This window comes from Sparus aurata, chromosome 15 (genome assembly GCF_900880675.1).
Source record: "Sparus aurata chromosome 15, fSpaAur1.1, whole genome shotgun sequence".
Classification (NCBI taxonomy): domain Eukaryota; kingdom Metazoa; phylum Chordata; class Actinopteri; order Spariformes; family Sparidae; genus Sparus; species Sparus aurata.
Genome location: NC_044201.1, coordinates 16,074,880 through 16,091,698, shown reverse-complemented (window position 1 = coordinate 16,091,698; position 16,819 = coordinate 16,074,880). Strand labels below are relative to the sequence as shown.

General features: G+C 42.8%; 1 protein-coding gene across 8 annotated transcripts in view; it reads right to left on the bottom strand.

The window, feature by feature from the left end:
- cpeb3 (cytoplasmic polyadenylation element binding protein 3) overlaps positions 1-16,801 on the bottom strand; it is a 49,088-nt gene extending 32,287 nt beyond the window's left edge. For 2 of the 8 annotated variants that reach the window (XM_030442026.1, XM_030442027.1), the window contains exons 1-3: positions 14,686-16,111; positions 13,433-14,376; positions 6,534-6,687 (exon numbers count right to left, since the gene is read on the bottom strand). In XM_030442026.1, coding sequence (XP_030297886.1) covers positions 6,534-6,687; positions 13,433-14,376; positions 14,686-14,791 — 1,204 coding nt within the window. In that variant the 5' untranslated portion in view covers positions 14,792-16,111. The other 6 variants (XM_030442029.1, XM_030442030.1, XM_030442028.1 and 3 more) reach the window with 5 other exon arrangements.
- Positions 16,802-16,819: the final 18 nt, after the last annotated feature.

Sequence of the window (16,819 nt, the reverse complement as noted above, 5' to 3'; positions counted from 1 at the left end):
TAGAATTTACAGAATCCAGTTAAGCCTGCTGCATAACTTGGCATAGACATGGCTTGTGAGATCTGGACAAACCATGAATTTAATAGACAAAACAAGCCTAGACTTGTTTTGTTGCCTGGACTGGATTAGCTCAGTCATGCTCACAAGAGTCATGAATTTTCCACCATAACAAAACACATTGACAGTGTGGTTTATTGGAGGCAAGGTGCGATTTAACCTTTAACACGGCCAACAAACACATCTTCTTATCTCTATAGAGTCATTAACAGACTGTTTAAAGTACTGGGCATCCCTCTGACATGGAGATCATCTCAAGTGTTTTTCGCTACAACAGGTTATAAAGTTGAGGTCAAGTGCAGCTTGTCAGCCGAGCGTCAGGTCAAAAAAGTGTTTCAGACATTGACCTTTCACTTCAGGTTAAGCTGGGGTGACCCCTCTTTGAACGTAAAAAAAAACAAAACAAAAGTTCATGTAGACTTCCCCTTAAAAAAAACATGATCTTTGAGAACCTAGTTAAGAGTGAGGAATGTAGTTTTCTCTTTTTGAGGTGAATCTTTGACTAAAAACTATAAATCTTGACTCTTAATTTAAACCACACTGGAGACATTTACATCACAATATTAGCTTATACAGTGACAGAAAGTGCTTTGTAGGGTCTGAAAAATGTAATAAAAATGATGCTGTGCATAACATAAATAAAACTGAATCGTGACAATTTGCTAATCCTGTCTGACATATACTCACAATATATTTAATATTTCCCTTTCTTCTTTTATTCTGATTTTGATGTCCCAATCAAGTTGGGACGGGGGCAATAAAACACTGGGAACGTTAGTAAATGCTCCATAAACACCTGTTTGGAACATTCCACAGGTAAACAGGTTCATTGGCAACAGGGGACACTATCATTACTGGGTATGAAAAGAGCATCCTCAAAAGGCTAAGTCGTTCCCAAGGATGGGGTGAGGTTCACTACTTTGTGAAACACATGACTGTGTAAAAGATATTTACTTCATGTGCTCAGGAACACTTCAATAAACCGTAAACAAAGTTCACTTGCAAATGATTGCTTTTTGTTTTATTTGCTTTTCAGGCATCGTCCCAACTATTGACGAATTGTGGTTGTATATGGAGAGACCTACTCCTTACTGTCACCTTGCTTAATCACAGTGTTTCTCATCTGAACTGTTCTGTCCTTGCAATTCTTGTTTTCTTCCTGATAGAAGCCCCCATGAGTCAACTCTTATCCGCTGACCAATGCTCCTGTCAACAAGCGCACCAAGTCAAACAGCTCCAGTGTTTGCTCGCCCTCGACTACTGGCCTCAATTATAGCCGACACCTTCTTCTATCCGTTACAACAACACTTTACCTCATGCCGGCTGTTAACCAGGGTGACACCCAGACAAAACACAGCCTTTAAATCAAGCTGCTTCTGTCAAGCTAAACTAATTAGCATTTTTCAGAACAAATACCAGTTGCTGTGTCTTTTTCAATTGTTGGTCCCCAGGTCCCAAATTTTAGTGAACTGATTCAATATGAAACAATAAAGTCTCTCCAAACGTGTGACTGTCGTGCAAAAATCAGCATCAACAATGTAGCGTTAGCTAGCTAGCTTGTTAACTACCAAGACATCATCAAACTAACAGCAATTGTTTTATGCTTGTTAAAAAGAAAAGGACCATAATACATTGAAACGACTCAGAGTTCTCAGAACCATTGGTTTGAAGCGTGCCCCTTTCAAACTAAACAAATCAAGTGCTGGTTCTGGGCTGGTTCAGAGTTGGCTCAACCTGACAACTTTTTAAAGAACCGGTTTACTTTTTTACAGGCATGAGAATCACCATAGAGCCTACATTGGCATCCAAACACGACTGGTACTCGGACAAATGTTGCTTCAATTTAGCATCCATAGTCAAACATTTTGGGGGTTTGTTCCCATGGATAAGTCAGAACACACTAAACTAGCTCTGGTTTTTAAAAATGGCGGTTTTAGTTGGTTCTTAGTCATGATCATGGTTCTTTGTTCTACACCAGCAAATTGTTGGTGCCACTCTGGAACCAGTTTTCCTGGCCGAGAGCTGGTTCTTTGGCAGTCGCAAAGCAAAGCACTGGTTCCAGAGTAGGCATTGGCTCCAAACCAGCACCTGAACTAATTTACTGTGTAGCCATGTAGCCCTAATCACTTGCCCTACACCATCTCTCCCAACAAGAACTGTAACTACCTACCCCGAGACGTGTGCACACAAAACGATGGGCAGAGCAGTAGTGGCACAGACACTCAACTATCAACTATCGTTCTCCAGAATCACCTACTCCACCTTTACTGTTAATGGAATTAAATCTTCTAAAGGCTGCACTTACACACAGACAAGACAAATCAGAACTGACGCATGAGTAAGATCATGTGAGTCAGACCAGCTGAGGCAATGTGTTCAGAGATAGAGAGACGTTGTGGGTGGGTGGGATCCACCCACAGCTTCCACGAGGACTTAAGGGACTTATTAACACTTTTAAGTATCTCGAACGATGTCAACATTGGGGTTATGTGCGTGGGGAGTGGCTGCATGTGGGAGACAGTGTCATGTCTGCCGAGTTGTCTTCGTCAAAGACTGCCCGAGAGAGTTTGAGGCAAGATTGCTTTGCATGGAATGTCACAGTTGATTTACATGTCAGAAACAATTAGGATGTGTGTATTCTTCATGTATGTACGTGTGTGATGATGATGCCGGCAGCAGCGGCGGTGGCTGTTGTCAAACTGGTGGTGTTTTTCCAGGCCAAGGGGAGAATCTCTGATGTGTGTGTGTGTTTTGTGTGGGGGGTGTCTGGCTCTCCACACGTGAGCTCAGCTGACCCAGTTCAGGAACTACATGCAGACCAGTGTGTGTGTGTGTGTGTGTGTGTGTGTGTGTGTGTGTGTGTATGTGTGTGTTTGTTCAGACGTCCCTGCGGCCCTGTTCCCCTCACCCAGAAGTAAAGAACTTTTAGAAAGTTTGAGAGGATCGAGACATTAAAGTGTCTCTCTCACAGACAACACACACACACTCCCTTTGAAGCTGACTCTTCTCAAAACAAGTGCTAAAAAAAAAAAAACTGGTTGAATCGAGATGGCCTCGCCTCCTCCCAGTCTTGACAGGGAGAGGGGGGAGTCGGTGGGGGCCACCTCACACTCTCTTTAGAAGACCCACCAATTCGCATTCGCATCACAGTGCTTCACACACACACACACACACATATACACACACACACACACACACACACACACACACACACACACACACATACACAGGGACTCATAAAACACTCGAGGAAAAACAGCTATTCCAGTCACAATGAGAAGTATGTGAGAAATGTCTGTGATGGGATGGATGTGGGTGAGAGCCATTCAGCTGGGAATGCAAAACTCAGCTGCTGGGTAATATCTTCAAAACGGCATGTCAGACCTACTACGACAGTACCTGGATTGGGAATACATTTAGAATAAAAGCATATTTTCTCTTGCTATCCTCTAGTCTTGTCTAAGTAGGTTTTAATTAAGAATTACCTGCCTAGATTTGTGAACTAAATGATTAGCTTAAACTAATCAGTAATGTTTTCTAATTAAAAAAACATTTAATTTTATCAGTTTCCTTTGGTGGAATGATACTTTGCTTGTCAGATCAGTGTCACATCTGCCCGTGCTGAATCTCAAACGCTTCAGTAAATTAGATGTTCTTGTTAAAATTACCTGCTGCTTCACACGAGTATCTTTAGCCTTAGACAATCTTAGCCCACAGACTCATAATGCTAAATAAAAATCATCTTAGTGACCAAGGCCCCAGTTGGTCTGACACCTATGCTGCACACTGCACAGAGACTAAGAGCTAAAACAACAAAACTTCACGACCGCAGCATTAGATTCTGTTATGGTTGCTGCACTGTGAGGCTGAATCTGAACCTAGCCTGGTTTCAGACATTTTAATCTTTACCCACATCTCGTGTTTGTTTAATGATTGAGACATGTCTGCTGTTGTGCTTATTGACGGCTTCTTAATTCTCTGAACAACTGAGAAATCAGAACTTAGCCGGAGGTTTAAAAATTGGGACATCAACTTCCTTAATCAAATGCTTAATCACTACTTAGACAAACAGCCTCAGAAAAATGGTGACAGATGCAGATGACATTATCGCATTTCCAGGTTTTATAAGTTAAATTACAGAAATGACATCTCTTTTATGGTGAGTGTTTTTATTATTATCAAAGTAATAAAACTTTGCCTTTACCATGCTTTTTGACCTGACCAAACCCAACCGGTACTGCCAAATTGAAAACTCTTGTTTCTGACACATTTCATGAATTACTGACATTTAGCTTGTCAACACATTTGACTTTTTTTTCCCTCTTCCCATTTGATAGCCCTACCATCATTTCTACTTGCAACAAATGACACAAATGGACACATACAATTGGCAGAAGAGAGATATAGAAATGTTCCTAACAAATGACCGACCCTAAAAGCACCAAACTGATGTTAAAGGCGACGAAAGACTGTTGTGTTGCCTCATGTCGCCTGTGTCTTAGTTAACAGTAAGAGGTTAGGGGTTTGAGGTTCTGTCACAAACTGGCTCCACTGCCTATTCAACATGCTCAATTGGCTGACAAGCCATAGACAAGGACCGATTAGTGACAACAGTGTGGTACACATCACAGAAAGTGATGCTTACGGACGGCCCCGACAATGGCCGATGGCCGAACATATTGGCACAGCCATGTTGAGGTCAGGTAGCAAAAGTAGTGTTACTTATCCCATTCAATACTAAATCAATACTGTCAATACTGGGACATTTCTGTATATGGGACAAAATGCACCCTAATTTGTCTGTTTGTAAAAGCTGAGAAAAAGCTCTGATCTCCAGAGCTGAAAAATGCACCAGCATGTTTTTTATAGCTTACACAGCAGACCATGCCGGAGTGTGCAGGCTCTTCTAAGACAGTGAGAAGGTACTCTGGCAGGGTGGAGCTGCTCTGTGGTTGGCACGGCAGCTTATTGGAGTCGCATGCTGTCCCCATGAAGAGAGGGATAAACATGCAAAGGGAGATGCAGGAATTCACACGCATGTCCATGTAGCACCCTCCCTGTCTGTCCTTGTATGTCCTCCGTCTCTGTTGTGCTTTGTTAAACAATCACAAGGAAAAACCCAGCAGGACATTACGACACCTTTCCAGTTAAATTTTGCCCCGCCAGGATGACCACTTCCAGTAACAATGCTCTCTCAGCACACGATTGGGAAAACAGATTCCATGCTTGAGAAAGCGACATGCTCTGCTTATATACCCCTCCCACCAATCTTTCCATTGTTAAGGTGGGAGGATGGGGCAGCATAAAAACCCTACACCCAACCTGACGGGGCCCCATCTGGGAGACTGGATCCAGAGATTTTACAATAGACACGTGACCTGCGCTACAAAAATATTGGCTTAGAAAGACCGTCAGGCATTGGATGGCCTTACAAGGGTGTGAGGAGAGATTTCTTAATATTGTGTTCCTGATTTAATAAATTCTCCACACTTCCTGGGAGAAGAAAACGCATCACACCATTTAGAAATAACTTCTTCTGTGTATCGAGGTTGCTAAGAAACACTGATTTGATCTTCGAGCTCTGACTCGGTCGTGGCACGTCCAAGCCCCATGTTCACACACAAAATAAAGATCCGAATCTGATTTCTGAATTCTGCTTCGTGGTGATCATGTCACTGAGGAGGAATGCAAAACACAAACACACTCAATCACTCAACATTTAAAGGAAAAGTTGACCCAAGAAATACCGTTCAGTCCACAAAACATTTCTGGAGCTTCACAGCAAAGCAGCATTTTGCAGCATTCTTCTAAATAACTTGTAAATGGAGACTTGTTTTAAAATGTAAAAAAAACAAAAACAACAACACATAAAATTGTTCCAAACAGCTCATCCGACATAATCCAAGTTTTGAGACGACCCAAAAACTAAAATGTATTTGATTTCTTTTTCAGTTGGATGTTTTCATCTACCCAATCAACTTCAGTTGTTTTGGAGAATGCTGCAGCTTTTTTGACGCGTAGCTCCAGAAATGTTTCGTAGAAATCTTCTATCGGCATGAGGCAATGAGAATGCTGAATTTTATTTTTTGTTTAACTTTTTCTTTAAACTCACAACATATTCAGTCAACAAAAGCACAAGTCATGTCACACTATCGACAGAAAATCAACAGATAATAAGTAGAAGCAAGCAAGTGCAAATTGCAAGTACGACCAGTTGAGTGCATATTTCTGCACGTCTGGTCCACTACACACCAAAACACACAAACAGGAATTATGTGAGATTTTGCAGGTAAGGCTCATAATGTTAATTATTCATTTCAATTTCAAACAGAACATGATGATCCATAGTGGATTGGTTAAGAGATTGGCAAAGCAAAAGAAAAACATATGTATCCAGGGATGATTTATGCCCATGAAGCAAAAAAAAAAAAAGACAACCCAAATACGGTAAGCATGGACGTATGAATATTCCTAACCTGCAAAATGATTCCTCCATATAATATCAGCGATAGTCATTGGTGGGCCACCGGCAGGGTGTGGTTTACCTTTGTCATGGTCAGTCCTTATCATATCCATTAAGGAATTCTCCAAAGAGTGCAAGCTAAAAGCATCAAAGGGCCGATTCCGGTCCTGCAACACAGCAAAACAGGAAGAGGGTTAGGACTCAAGGCACCACCATAGATGAACAGTTTTATCATTTTATGGCAGCTACAGTTAAAACTAGCGGTACTCGTTGGTTGCTTTACTCCTTACTTTGCTCAAGGGCAAACCACTGGCAACAACTTGCATGTACTAACAGCTCCCGTTTTTATTAGAGGCGGGCTGGGATGCATTCTTAGCGAACCTAGACTAATATAACTTGAGGTTCTGAGACTAGATGTTAGAGGGGATGAAGGGAAAACATTATGTATGTATCAGTGCTGTGGGTGACGGTGAATACAGCCGATACTGAAAAGGAGATATGAATCTCAGTCTGAGGCTGTTTTTCATGTCAAAAAGCTGCAGAAAAAGCAGAGACACGGTTCTGCCCTGAGGTTCTGTCTGGATTTAGATAATTAAGTAGAGAATTTCTTAACCATTAAGTCTATAGATGGAGCTGGAACAACCCAGCAAATTTAATATGTGATATAAACAGTTCCTCCTTGGGCTTGAAACTGATTAAGTACTCCGCTCTTTGCTTGTGAGGAGAGCCTGACTAATACTGGATTTGTGGGGCTTATGACACGTATATTTGGGAGTAAAAGAATTATTGATATTCATGTATCACTCCATATTATTTTATACAGAGAATATATAAAGAAACACACATTTCTGCAGTATTCCGTCAAATGTGGTTATGAAACACACAAGACAAAGATACATATATAATCAACTCTAATGAATAAAATTCACTGTAAATTTAATAATGACACATTACTCCTAATACTAAATAAAGTTTTCATATCTTCTTATATCAGACAACATATACAGCAACACCGATGTATCCGTGATAGGCCAGCATCGACCAATAATACTGGCTGACCAGTATATTGGTTGGGCCTCTGCGCGTGACCTTCTGATTGTTCAGTCCAAGTGTCATTCATCCTGTGAAATGCTGCTGGTATGCGCTCTACTGAGTGCCATTCTAGTTCGACAGTAGATGCTTTTCGAGACTACCACACATTTTACAGGTGTAATAACAAGCTATGATGACAGGCCTGGGTATTGTTGTTTACACAAATAGGATAATGAAATAAATCAATAAATATATAAAGACAATCATTTAAAAAGCAAAACGTTAAGTCATCTGAATAGAATTAGCCATACAAGAACTTACATTTGGTCAAAACTGATAACTTTTGATTCAATCCATGAAATACCTGATCCAAGAATAACTAATGGTGACATAAAGATGTTATGAAGGCACCTTGATCACCTTATCTAATCCGATTTTTCATTTCCAGTGGACGGGAATTCAGTTGGTTTTGAAGATGTTGTGCTGCGGCAGGTACCACTGTGTGTCATTTGCTATATATTTTTGTTGATTTACTAAAACTAATTTCCTTAACCACTCACTGCTGATGAAATGAGATGCTCACAGTGTGTGGTGAATTATGAGAATGACATGTGTGCCAAAGGTAAAGCCTGAGAGTGCCTAACCGGAGCTGGAGGCAGTAGCCTTGGCAGCTGTGTCCTGTGTCCGCTGCCCAAGCCGGGGCCACATTGTTTGCACACCACAGCTATTGTTGCCCATTCGGCTGAGCATTCAAAAGTGTTATTCCCTTCACTCTGGACCCGACAGCGCCACGTAGATAAAAATCTGCCCACTTGGTACAAATGGTAAACACTTAAAATGCTGAGCTGCGAGTTTTTCTACCCCTCCCCTTTTCTACCCCATCCACACATGTGGATGAACACAGTGAGGGGTGGAGGTCGGGGAGCTCAGCGTAGACAGATGACCTAAAGAGATCATATATACAAAAGTCCCCAGCAGACTTTACTGTTTCACACATCACATGAAAAACCCGGAATGTGGAGAGCAGGTTCAAGTTGACCTTTTTCGACTACACCGCAGCTCGTCTTTCCTCATGACACATAAACAAGATATAAGAGAGTTTTGTCAGAAACAAACCAGGCATTTAAGATACGAGTGAATACCTGTTTTTAATAAATAAAGGGCACTCCGTAAGGTTACGGGTGGCCAGATTCAGAAGCAGATGGTGAATTTATTATCTACTGTTATTTTCCACGATAAACTTTTATAACGAGAGAAGAAGTTCCTTTTATGTTTAATATCAAAATGAGCAGCTTCACCACCATACAATCAATCAAGGGCACAGACCCACAGAGTTATAATGAACAGATGTACAGTATAGCCATCTACACGTACACGAGCAGACAGGACCGCCTCTTTAGGGAGTTCTCTGTCCTGATTGGATAAAGTGGGCAGGGATACCAGAACATTTATTTTCTCTTTTACTGCATAAGCAGTGAGAAAAGAGACACAGACTACTGACCAAACAGTATATTACAGTGATACTGTAGGAATATAGAGCTATTTAACGCGTATTTTAATTAAAAAAAAATAACACTTACAGCAGCTCTAATCTAGAAAATAGTGGGTGGCGACCTAAGTATTTTAGATCATAATTCATCTTTAAGGCTAATTGTGGCTTTGCTTGATAAATGACTTAAAAGTCCAGTTTGTAAGAAAATGTATTGTTGAGTCTCATTCCCAACTCAATAAATACTGTCTTGGCTTTGAATTGGTGGGTTGGGCTAGCCACAATTTAAATTATTGAAGCTGACGGTTGACGGTTTCAATCAATTTTGGTCAGAATTAGCAATCAATCAATGTTCTCAGTACAAATGTGAACATTACCAAAGGACATCGACCATATTCACACAGCAGCCATTTTCAGTAATGTTAGCCAAGAAGTGGTTTAACGTTAGCTATTGTCTAGCAGAAGCTAATGGGTTATCAAATATGCTGTTTTAACTTAAAATATGGCCCAGTCCTTGGGATTCTCACTTTTCATTTATCAGTCAATTGGGAAGTGATGAAATGACAGCACTTTGTCAGATTCCTTAGGTTTATAGGACTTGTGACCTGGAACACAGCAGTACATTTGAGCTTCCAACCCTGAGTGTAAAACCAGAGAAAACTGGCTGCTGTGTGAAGATGGTCTATGAACACAACATGCCCTCCGTTCCCTAGAACCTTCAGCAGTTGGTTTTGCCTTTCAATGCAGACAGGGTTAGATAACAAATAGAACGGTGAGTTTAGGTGACAAGTAAAGTAAAAATGACACAAGAAACAAAGTAATGTCAATCAAAATTGTTACACCCGCACTTGTCGAGGCTCCTGCCGCTTCACATGACCATCAGATGACATTTGACTGTTAGAATCCACCTGTCAGTCTGCCAACCAACTTCCAACTTCTTGATCTGATATGATGTGATTATGATCACAGAGGACCTCACAAGCCACTTACATCATTTCAAATCAGCACATCTCCTGAGAAGCTCATGTGACTTTGCGTCGTAAGCCTCACACTGACATGTTAACTTGAATTCCGAACATTCCTTGGCCTTTAAGCGGCACCCAACAGCAGGTGAGTAAAAGCACATATCGGAGCACACAGGACTCGAATGTTTCACCCCCCACTTTATCTGTGGGCGCCTGAAGAATACTGAGGGTGATCTACAGAGGGACAATAGGTACACCTGGCACCAGCTGCCCACCTGACAGCATGGGACCAGTGTGTGCACCCCTGCCTGCTGCCCGGCTCAGGAATTAGCCTGACTTTCACTTCGGCAAACAGCACAGTTGACATGTGGCACCCTGACCTTACAGCCCGGTGATAACTCTTCCCCAATTATGGGTGTAATTGCTAAACAGCTACGTGTGAGCTACAGCCAGGATTTCATCACTGGGGTACTCATAAACACTTAAATGAATACTCTCCTGTCAGACTGATTATTCAAGAGCAGAAAATGCCTGCAAATATGCTGAATGACTCCAAGCACCAATACAAATGCTGGCAAAGGATAAAGGACATTTTAAATTTCTCCACTTTCTCTGCAGTTCAATAATGCCTTCTGTAATTGTAGGCAAAGCTTTCTAATGTTCGAGAAAGTGAAACACCGACGACATCAGATTATTACTATTCACAGTATTGTCATATTATCATATTATGCAGAGAAAGAGAATAGTAGAATATACACGGATTACCTAGCATTGAAACTCAGAGTTTGCTTGACTCACAAAAATAAATTATCAGAATATTTGCAGTTTTATTGTCAAGTGACCCTTGTCGGCTCTAATTGGCATTTATATACATGAGTGAACTTCTGCAATATGTCATTTAAACCCAAATGTTTCATCTGGCAACACTTGACCACATGAGAGTAGATGACTCTTCCTCATCTCGGCTGTTTGTCTGAGTTTCCTTTCAGTAAACAGACCACTCTACACAGCATGACACGTGGCCCCTTGACCTTGTCTCCTGGTGATAACTGGAGCTCTGAGCCGGCCAAGTCAAGAGAAAAGAGATAGAGGCACACAACAGAGGAAACTGCCTAGGGAGGCCTGACTGACACACACAATCATTATCTCCTCAAAAGGCTATACGTTTCAAGCCGGTTGGAATTTCAGCCCGTGCCGGTCAGTGTTTCGTCTGCACACGCAGTCCTCTCTGCAGTAACAAGTTAACATTTTGGCTGGTGCTCCGTTCTCCCAAGTCACTGCTTTGATCGGGTAAACAAGTGCTCCTTTTAAAGTGAGCCTGTGACTTTAGTGGGGAGAAAAACTGGCTTATTTTGTATGTTGGCTTGTTTGTCAGACAGCATAACTAAACACAGGGAAACACATGACTAGCCATGTGCAAAAGCCATATTGTATCGGTACTGCTTGTATACTCTCCAAAACAGACAAGGCAGGAAACTGACTCCCTGCTGTTGACTATCATGGTGAACACAAATATGGCTTACATATAGGGACCAGAAGACAGCAATACTGGATGTCAGCCTCTCACATGCCAGTGTGGGGCATTAAGTGATAAACTCAGAAAAACAGGGGGACTATTGTATTAAACAAGGAAACAACAATACAGCTTTCCCGTTAACATCAGTACAGTTTGTTCCGTTTATTCTAAACACCATGTGATCATGGTCTTGAGCCACGTAAAAAAATGTAATGAAAACATTTTCTTTGTCCTCTTGAAACTGTCATGACTCACTCTGCTTTCAAAGAATAAACAGGACATCCTTGCCCTTTCCTCTGTCAGCATTTATTATGTTACTCTAACTTCCAAATGACGGTCACATGTTGTTATATGAACCTCCAGCCAAAGGTATTTTGTTGAATTTGGACTGCTGTCAGGGACACAGTCACCCATTTTCGAACTAGATGTGTTATCTAACCTTAATGCTAGCTTTACTTTTGCTTGCTAGCTTGACACTTACTTTGTTTCGTTAAGCCTGTGTAAAATTGGCCTAAACAGACGTGCAGCTTTCACACAGCAGAAACGGAAACACACGTCGATGTTAGCAATTGCATTATCCACAATTATATGTGGAAAAACAACCAGAGGGTGTCCATTATAACTGCTTCTTACTGTAAATTGTGGAAAAATAAAACTTCCTCTACCTTCAGAGTTTGACCTGCGCTGCGTTTCCGCCTCAGCATCAAACTCCGCCCCCATCCGGTCACAAGCCAATCAAATGAGAGTACGGCCGCTGCCTTTATGGACCGTCGAAAATCTTGCAAATAGCGCACATGAAATGCCAACAATGTTAAAAACAGCGACAAACTAATGAATCATTTTCGTGTGGATAAGGAGGGGAAGGCAGTTGCACGGTGTTGAAAAAGGAAAAACAAATAATTATAATGATAATATATGTCAGTGTTCATTTTTATAAATAATGAGCATTAAGTTTCGTTTGATAGAATATATACATATTATTTCTGCTGCTTGCTATACGGTATTTTATTTCATCTTGAAATATATCCGTGAAAACAAGAAATACTCTCTGATCATCGGGATGATCTAGCAATCGAGTGCGCACACAGAGTTCCTGTCAGTCTCAAAAAAGAAGGTTACGAGGAGCACCTGAATGCGTCATGTGTCCTTTAAACCTCACGGAGAGTGAGATGGCAGAGGAAAATTAACCATTTAGCACAATAAACCGATCGTAGCGACTATTTCTAGGACTAACCCGGTGATGTTTGTCTTTAATTTCAAAATATCATTGATCAAAGAATATAACTTGAGGAATTCACCGTCTCGTTCGAATTATTTGACCTCCACAACACAATCTGCAGTCATAAGCCATATTAAAATGTTACTACCACTACTACCGGCAAAAAACCCGAAGGCCATTTGTCAGTTCGACTGAGTCACATAAGTCAAAGCTTCGATAACGCTCATTTTAAATGAATGTCATTTAATGCTGAATGATTATCATAATTGCATCAAAATTCACGCATATGCAGGTGCGTCCTAATCACTATGTGAGAGACATTATAGGATGTGGAACAATAATTGATAATAGTGTCAGTCGTATTCTACAATTGTTTTTTTTCAATTGCACATTTGTCTAATTGACTGTGAAATAGGCTAAATATCCTCTCAATATAATGTACAGACCGATTACGAATGTGAACTGATGAGTTCAGGGTGACCTTATCTTAGCCCACTTTGTTCTATTTTTATCTCAGGTGCCGACGGTTTCCCTTGGATATCTATAGAGAAAACATCAAAAATAATCAGCCTATATGTCTGTATTCTCGACAGCTCGACCGTCAGGTAAAACTGACAACGTGTCAAAGCTGTCAACAATTTCAAACCGAGGCTGGAGCAGCAGAGGTAGGCCTGAGCCTGCTCTCATTTACCTGGAAAGGCAGTATGTTGTTGCTGTTGTCAGTCCTGAAGGCGCTCTCCTCCATCCAGGGCTTTGGGGTGAGGGGACCGGGTCTCGGGAATTTGGGGGGTGCTATAACGTTGCTGGAATAGGGCTTTTTCATAGGTGAGATGGGGTTCAGGGGTGACGGCACACCGACGCCGACTCCGACCCCGACCCCTACTCCGACGCCCACCGCTCTGCGCGGGTCCCTGCCCGCCTGCAGCCCGCTCCAGGGGTTGGAGGCTGTGCTCCATGCTGCGTTTTGGTGATTATTCCAAGCAGACGACGGACCCGAAGAAGACGACGAGGACCCCTTGCTGTTGTTCATGATGGTCTGATAAGCGTTTCTCTGGGGGAAGGGGCCTTGGCTGGGGCTGACAGGGGATCTCCTCTGCTGGGGCTGCTGCTGCGGCGGCTGCTGCTGCTGCTGCTGCTGGGCTTGCTGTTGATGCTGCTGGGACTGAGGAGCCAGGCCGATCTGCGGGGAGAAATTACCCCCGAAGACCGGGTTGACGTGGTGGGGGAAGTTCTGGAAAAGCATCGTCCCGTTCACCGAGGGTATTCCCTGGAAAAAGCTATCGTCCACGGCGTTGGTGGTTCCCGTGGACCAAGTGCTCCCAAACGAGGAGGGAGGGGAGGAAAGGGGGCCGCCGGTCTCCTGCGGCTGGTGGTGGAAGCTCAACCCGGGCAGGATCGGCGACTCCATCGGCACTTTGTCCTTACTGCTGCTGCCGCCGCTGCTGCTGCTGCTCAGCGCTGAAGCCGCTTGGTTGGTCCCGGTCGACGGGCTCTCAGACTCCGATGAAGAAGAAGTGGGCTCCGATGACGGGGTCGGGGTGGAGGGAGGAGGGTCTACTTGCGTCGGATCTTGCTTATGGTGAGGCTGGGCTTTGTTTTTGTCCATCAGTAAATCATCCTGCATGGTTTGCTGAGCTGCAACGAGGGGAAACAGAGACGAGGAGTTATTATTATTATTGCTGTAATTGAGGAGATCACGCACCGGGCTTGCGGGGCTGCTATAGTATCTGATGAACTGGGACAACTCCGACAAGGATATGATGTTAGAGGGACCGGGCAACTGCAAAGCGAATGCGTGATCACCCATTTAGCCGAAAAGAAGAAGAGGAAAAAAAACGAGAGAGAGAGAGAGAGAGAAAAAAAAGGCACTTCCCAAAGGCTACACCAGAATGATTCAGAAAATCCCACAAATTACACACGGGGCATATGGCTGCAGATATTCACCAGATTTCGCCACGTCTCGTTTTTCCTTCCACGCAGGAACTCCGGAGCTGCAATGTGAAACTGATTCGGTGTGTGTTTTTTGCCCAAGGACCTCCCCTATATTCATTTACATACGTCAGTAAATACAGCTGTCCTTCAACAAGGTTAAAAGGCAGCTCTACCTTGAACCAGGCACCTCGACGCACGGAGATTCTCTGAACTAACACAAACGCACACTTCGCCCCTTTTTCCTTTTTTTCCTTCTTTTTTACGCAGCAGAAAGTGACGCACCTGAGCACTTTATTATGCAAAGATCCAAACCTTTCCCTTACAATAAAACGTGAATCAGTCCAATTATTCTACCCCGTCGTGAAGACAAACATCATTTGATGAATAAGATGAAGTTGACTGGACAAAATTGCTAAATAATACGCACTGATTTATTCTGATATATGGTGGGGGGGATTTTATTATAGCGCATAGAGGGACTCTGCCCGAGGTCCGCATTGACACAGCCACGGATTGGCATTGACATGATACAAAATGTACTCGTCCAACATGCAGTTTTTAAGGCAATAATACAAGCTGGGCTGTCACTGAAAGCCCCACTCGCCGTCCTCTACTGAAAGTTAGACTATACGTTAAAGCTTTCTAATGCAAAATTCTTCACTTTGCATCTCAGAGCCAACGCCTCGCAAAAGCCCTGTTAACAAACACACCCTCGATGGTTATCATGACGATTTTTTGCATTCAGAAAAGCCATAACATTTCCGTATCATTTAAACAAAACAGCGCAGGGCATTCTAAAAAAAAATGTAAATGGATCACAGTTTGCTTGATTTTCTCCAAGGCTCCACCGAGCAATTCTGACAGCTGGAGCACACTCAAAAGGCACGTCTACATGTGTCAAATCAACCAAGGTTAACATTTTACTAAATTGAAAGCAAATGACAACACTGATAAGACTCCTCTCGACTGCAGGAGGGCTAACATACAGCCCCACACCGAGAGGCCTCTCAACAACATGGATGCAACACTCTGTAGACCTGGTAATCAACACTCCCAGATGACATGCAGGATCATTCCAGCAGCACCGTGGTGGCAGTGACACAAGTTGGACTTTCAAAGGTAATCGCAATAGTCTGCATTGCACACACCCCACCGGCTAATCCGTGTTTTCTCCTCCAAGAGCTGCGCGTCCAAGGTCATCAAAGCAGCACAATCAGCAGCCTGTAAGTGGCTCACCTCACCGGCACCTTCACCACACACACTGCCCCGAAAACCCCCCCGACCATTCAAATGCCCACTTATCGCGCCGATCGAGGCATCCGATACATTTTATGAAGCTGTGTCTTGCCTGGAAAAATCCCCCTTTAATCCATATGTGTCCCTCCACACAAACGACAAAACAGCATGCACACACAGCCAGGTCGCCCCCCTGCCTGACGTGGAGTCTGAATTACCTTTTATCGTTCACCTTTTGGGTACTCTGTAAATAAAGATATTTCTGTTTGCCTCGTCTGGGTTTAGATATGACAAACGAGCTACCCTTGTGCCGAAGTAGTCAGCAGTTGCCTAAACAGCTGATTGACTGCGGCGCATGGATGATGCCGAGGAGGCTGCAGGGAGTTGTAGTCTCACACGATTGCAGAGGCTAGTCAACAAATATGTAGCCAGTGTTATGCCTTCTTGACTGGTGCGATGAAAAGTATCAGTTACAAAGCTGACGTATGGGCGAGGTTACAAGATGGAGCATCTGAAGCAGCAGTGAATAAAATACATAAGACTGGCACTGGTAGTCTCTCTCTTCTCTGGTTATCTCTCTCCCATACGCACACACGCGCACGATTTACAGGCTACACAGTGAGAACTAAATATGAAAAAAAATCAATTGCTTTGATCAGTTTTGCGAAAATACTTAAGGTTGTATGACTATAAAACTTTCACAGTCAAGTGAAGACAGAGAGGCAGAGGAGCAAGATAACTCCCTATTTCAATAGTCTTACCGCTTTTAGATGTGTTCTGTAGCCAGATGTGCATCTTCATGACGGTTGCACCTGCAAGAAGCCGTTGTCTGTTTGGTACATCTATCGGGAGTGGATTCAGGACATTAATTTGATATTTTTGGCCATAAGAGGGTGGGAAGCGTTATGGA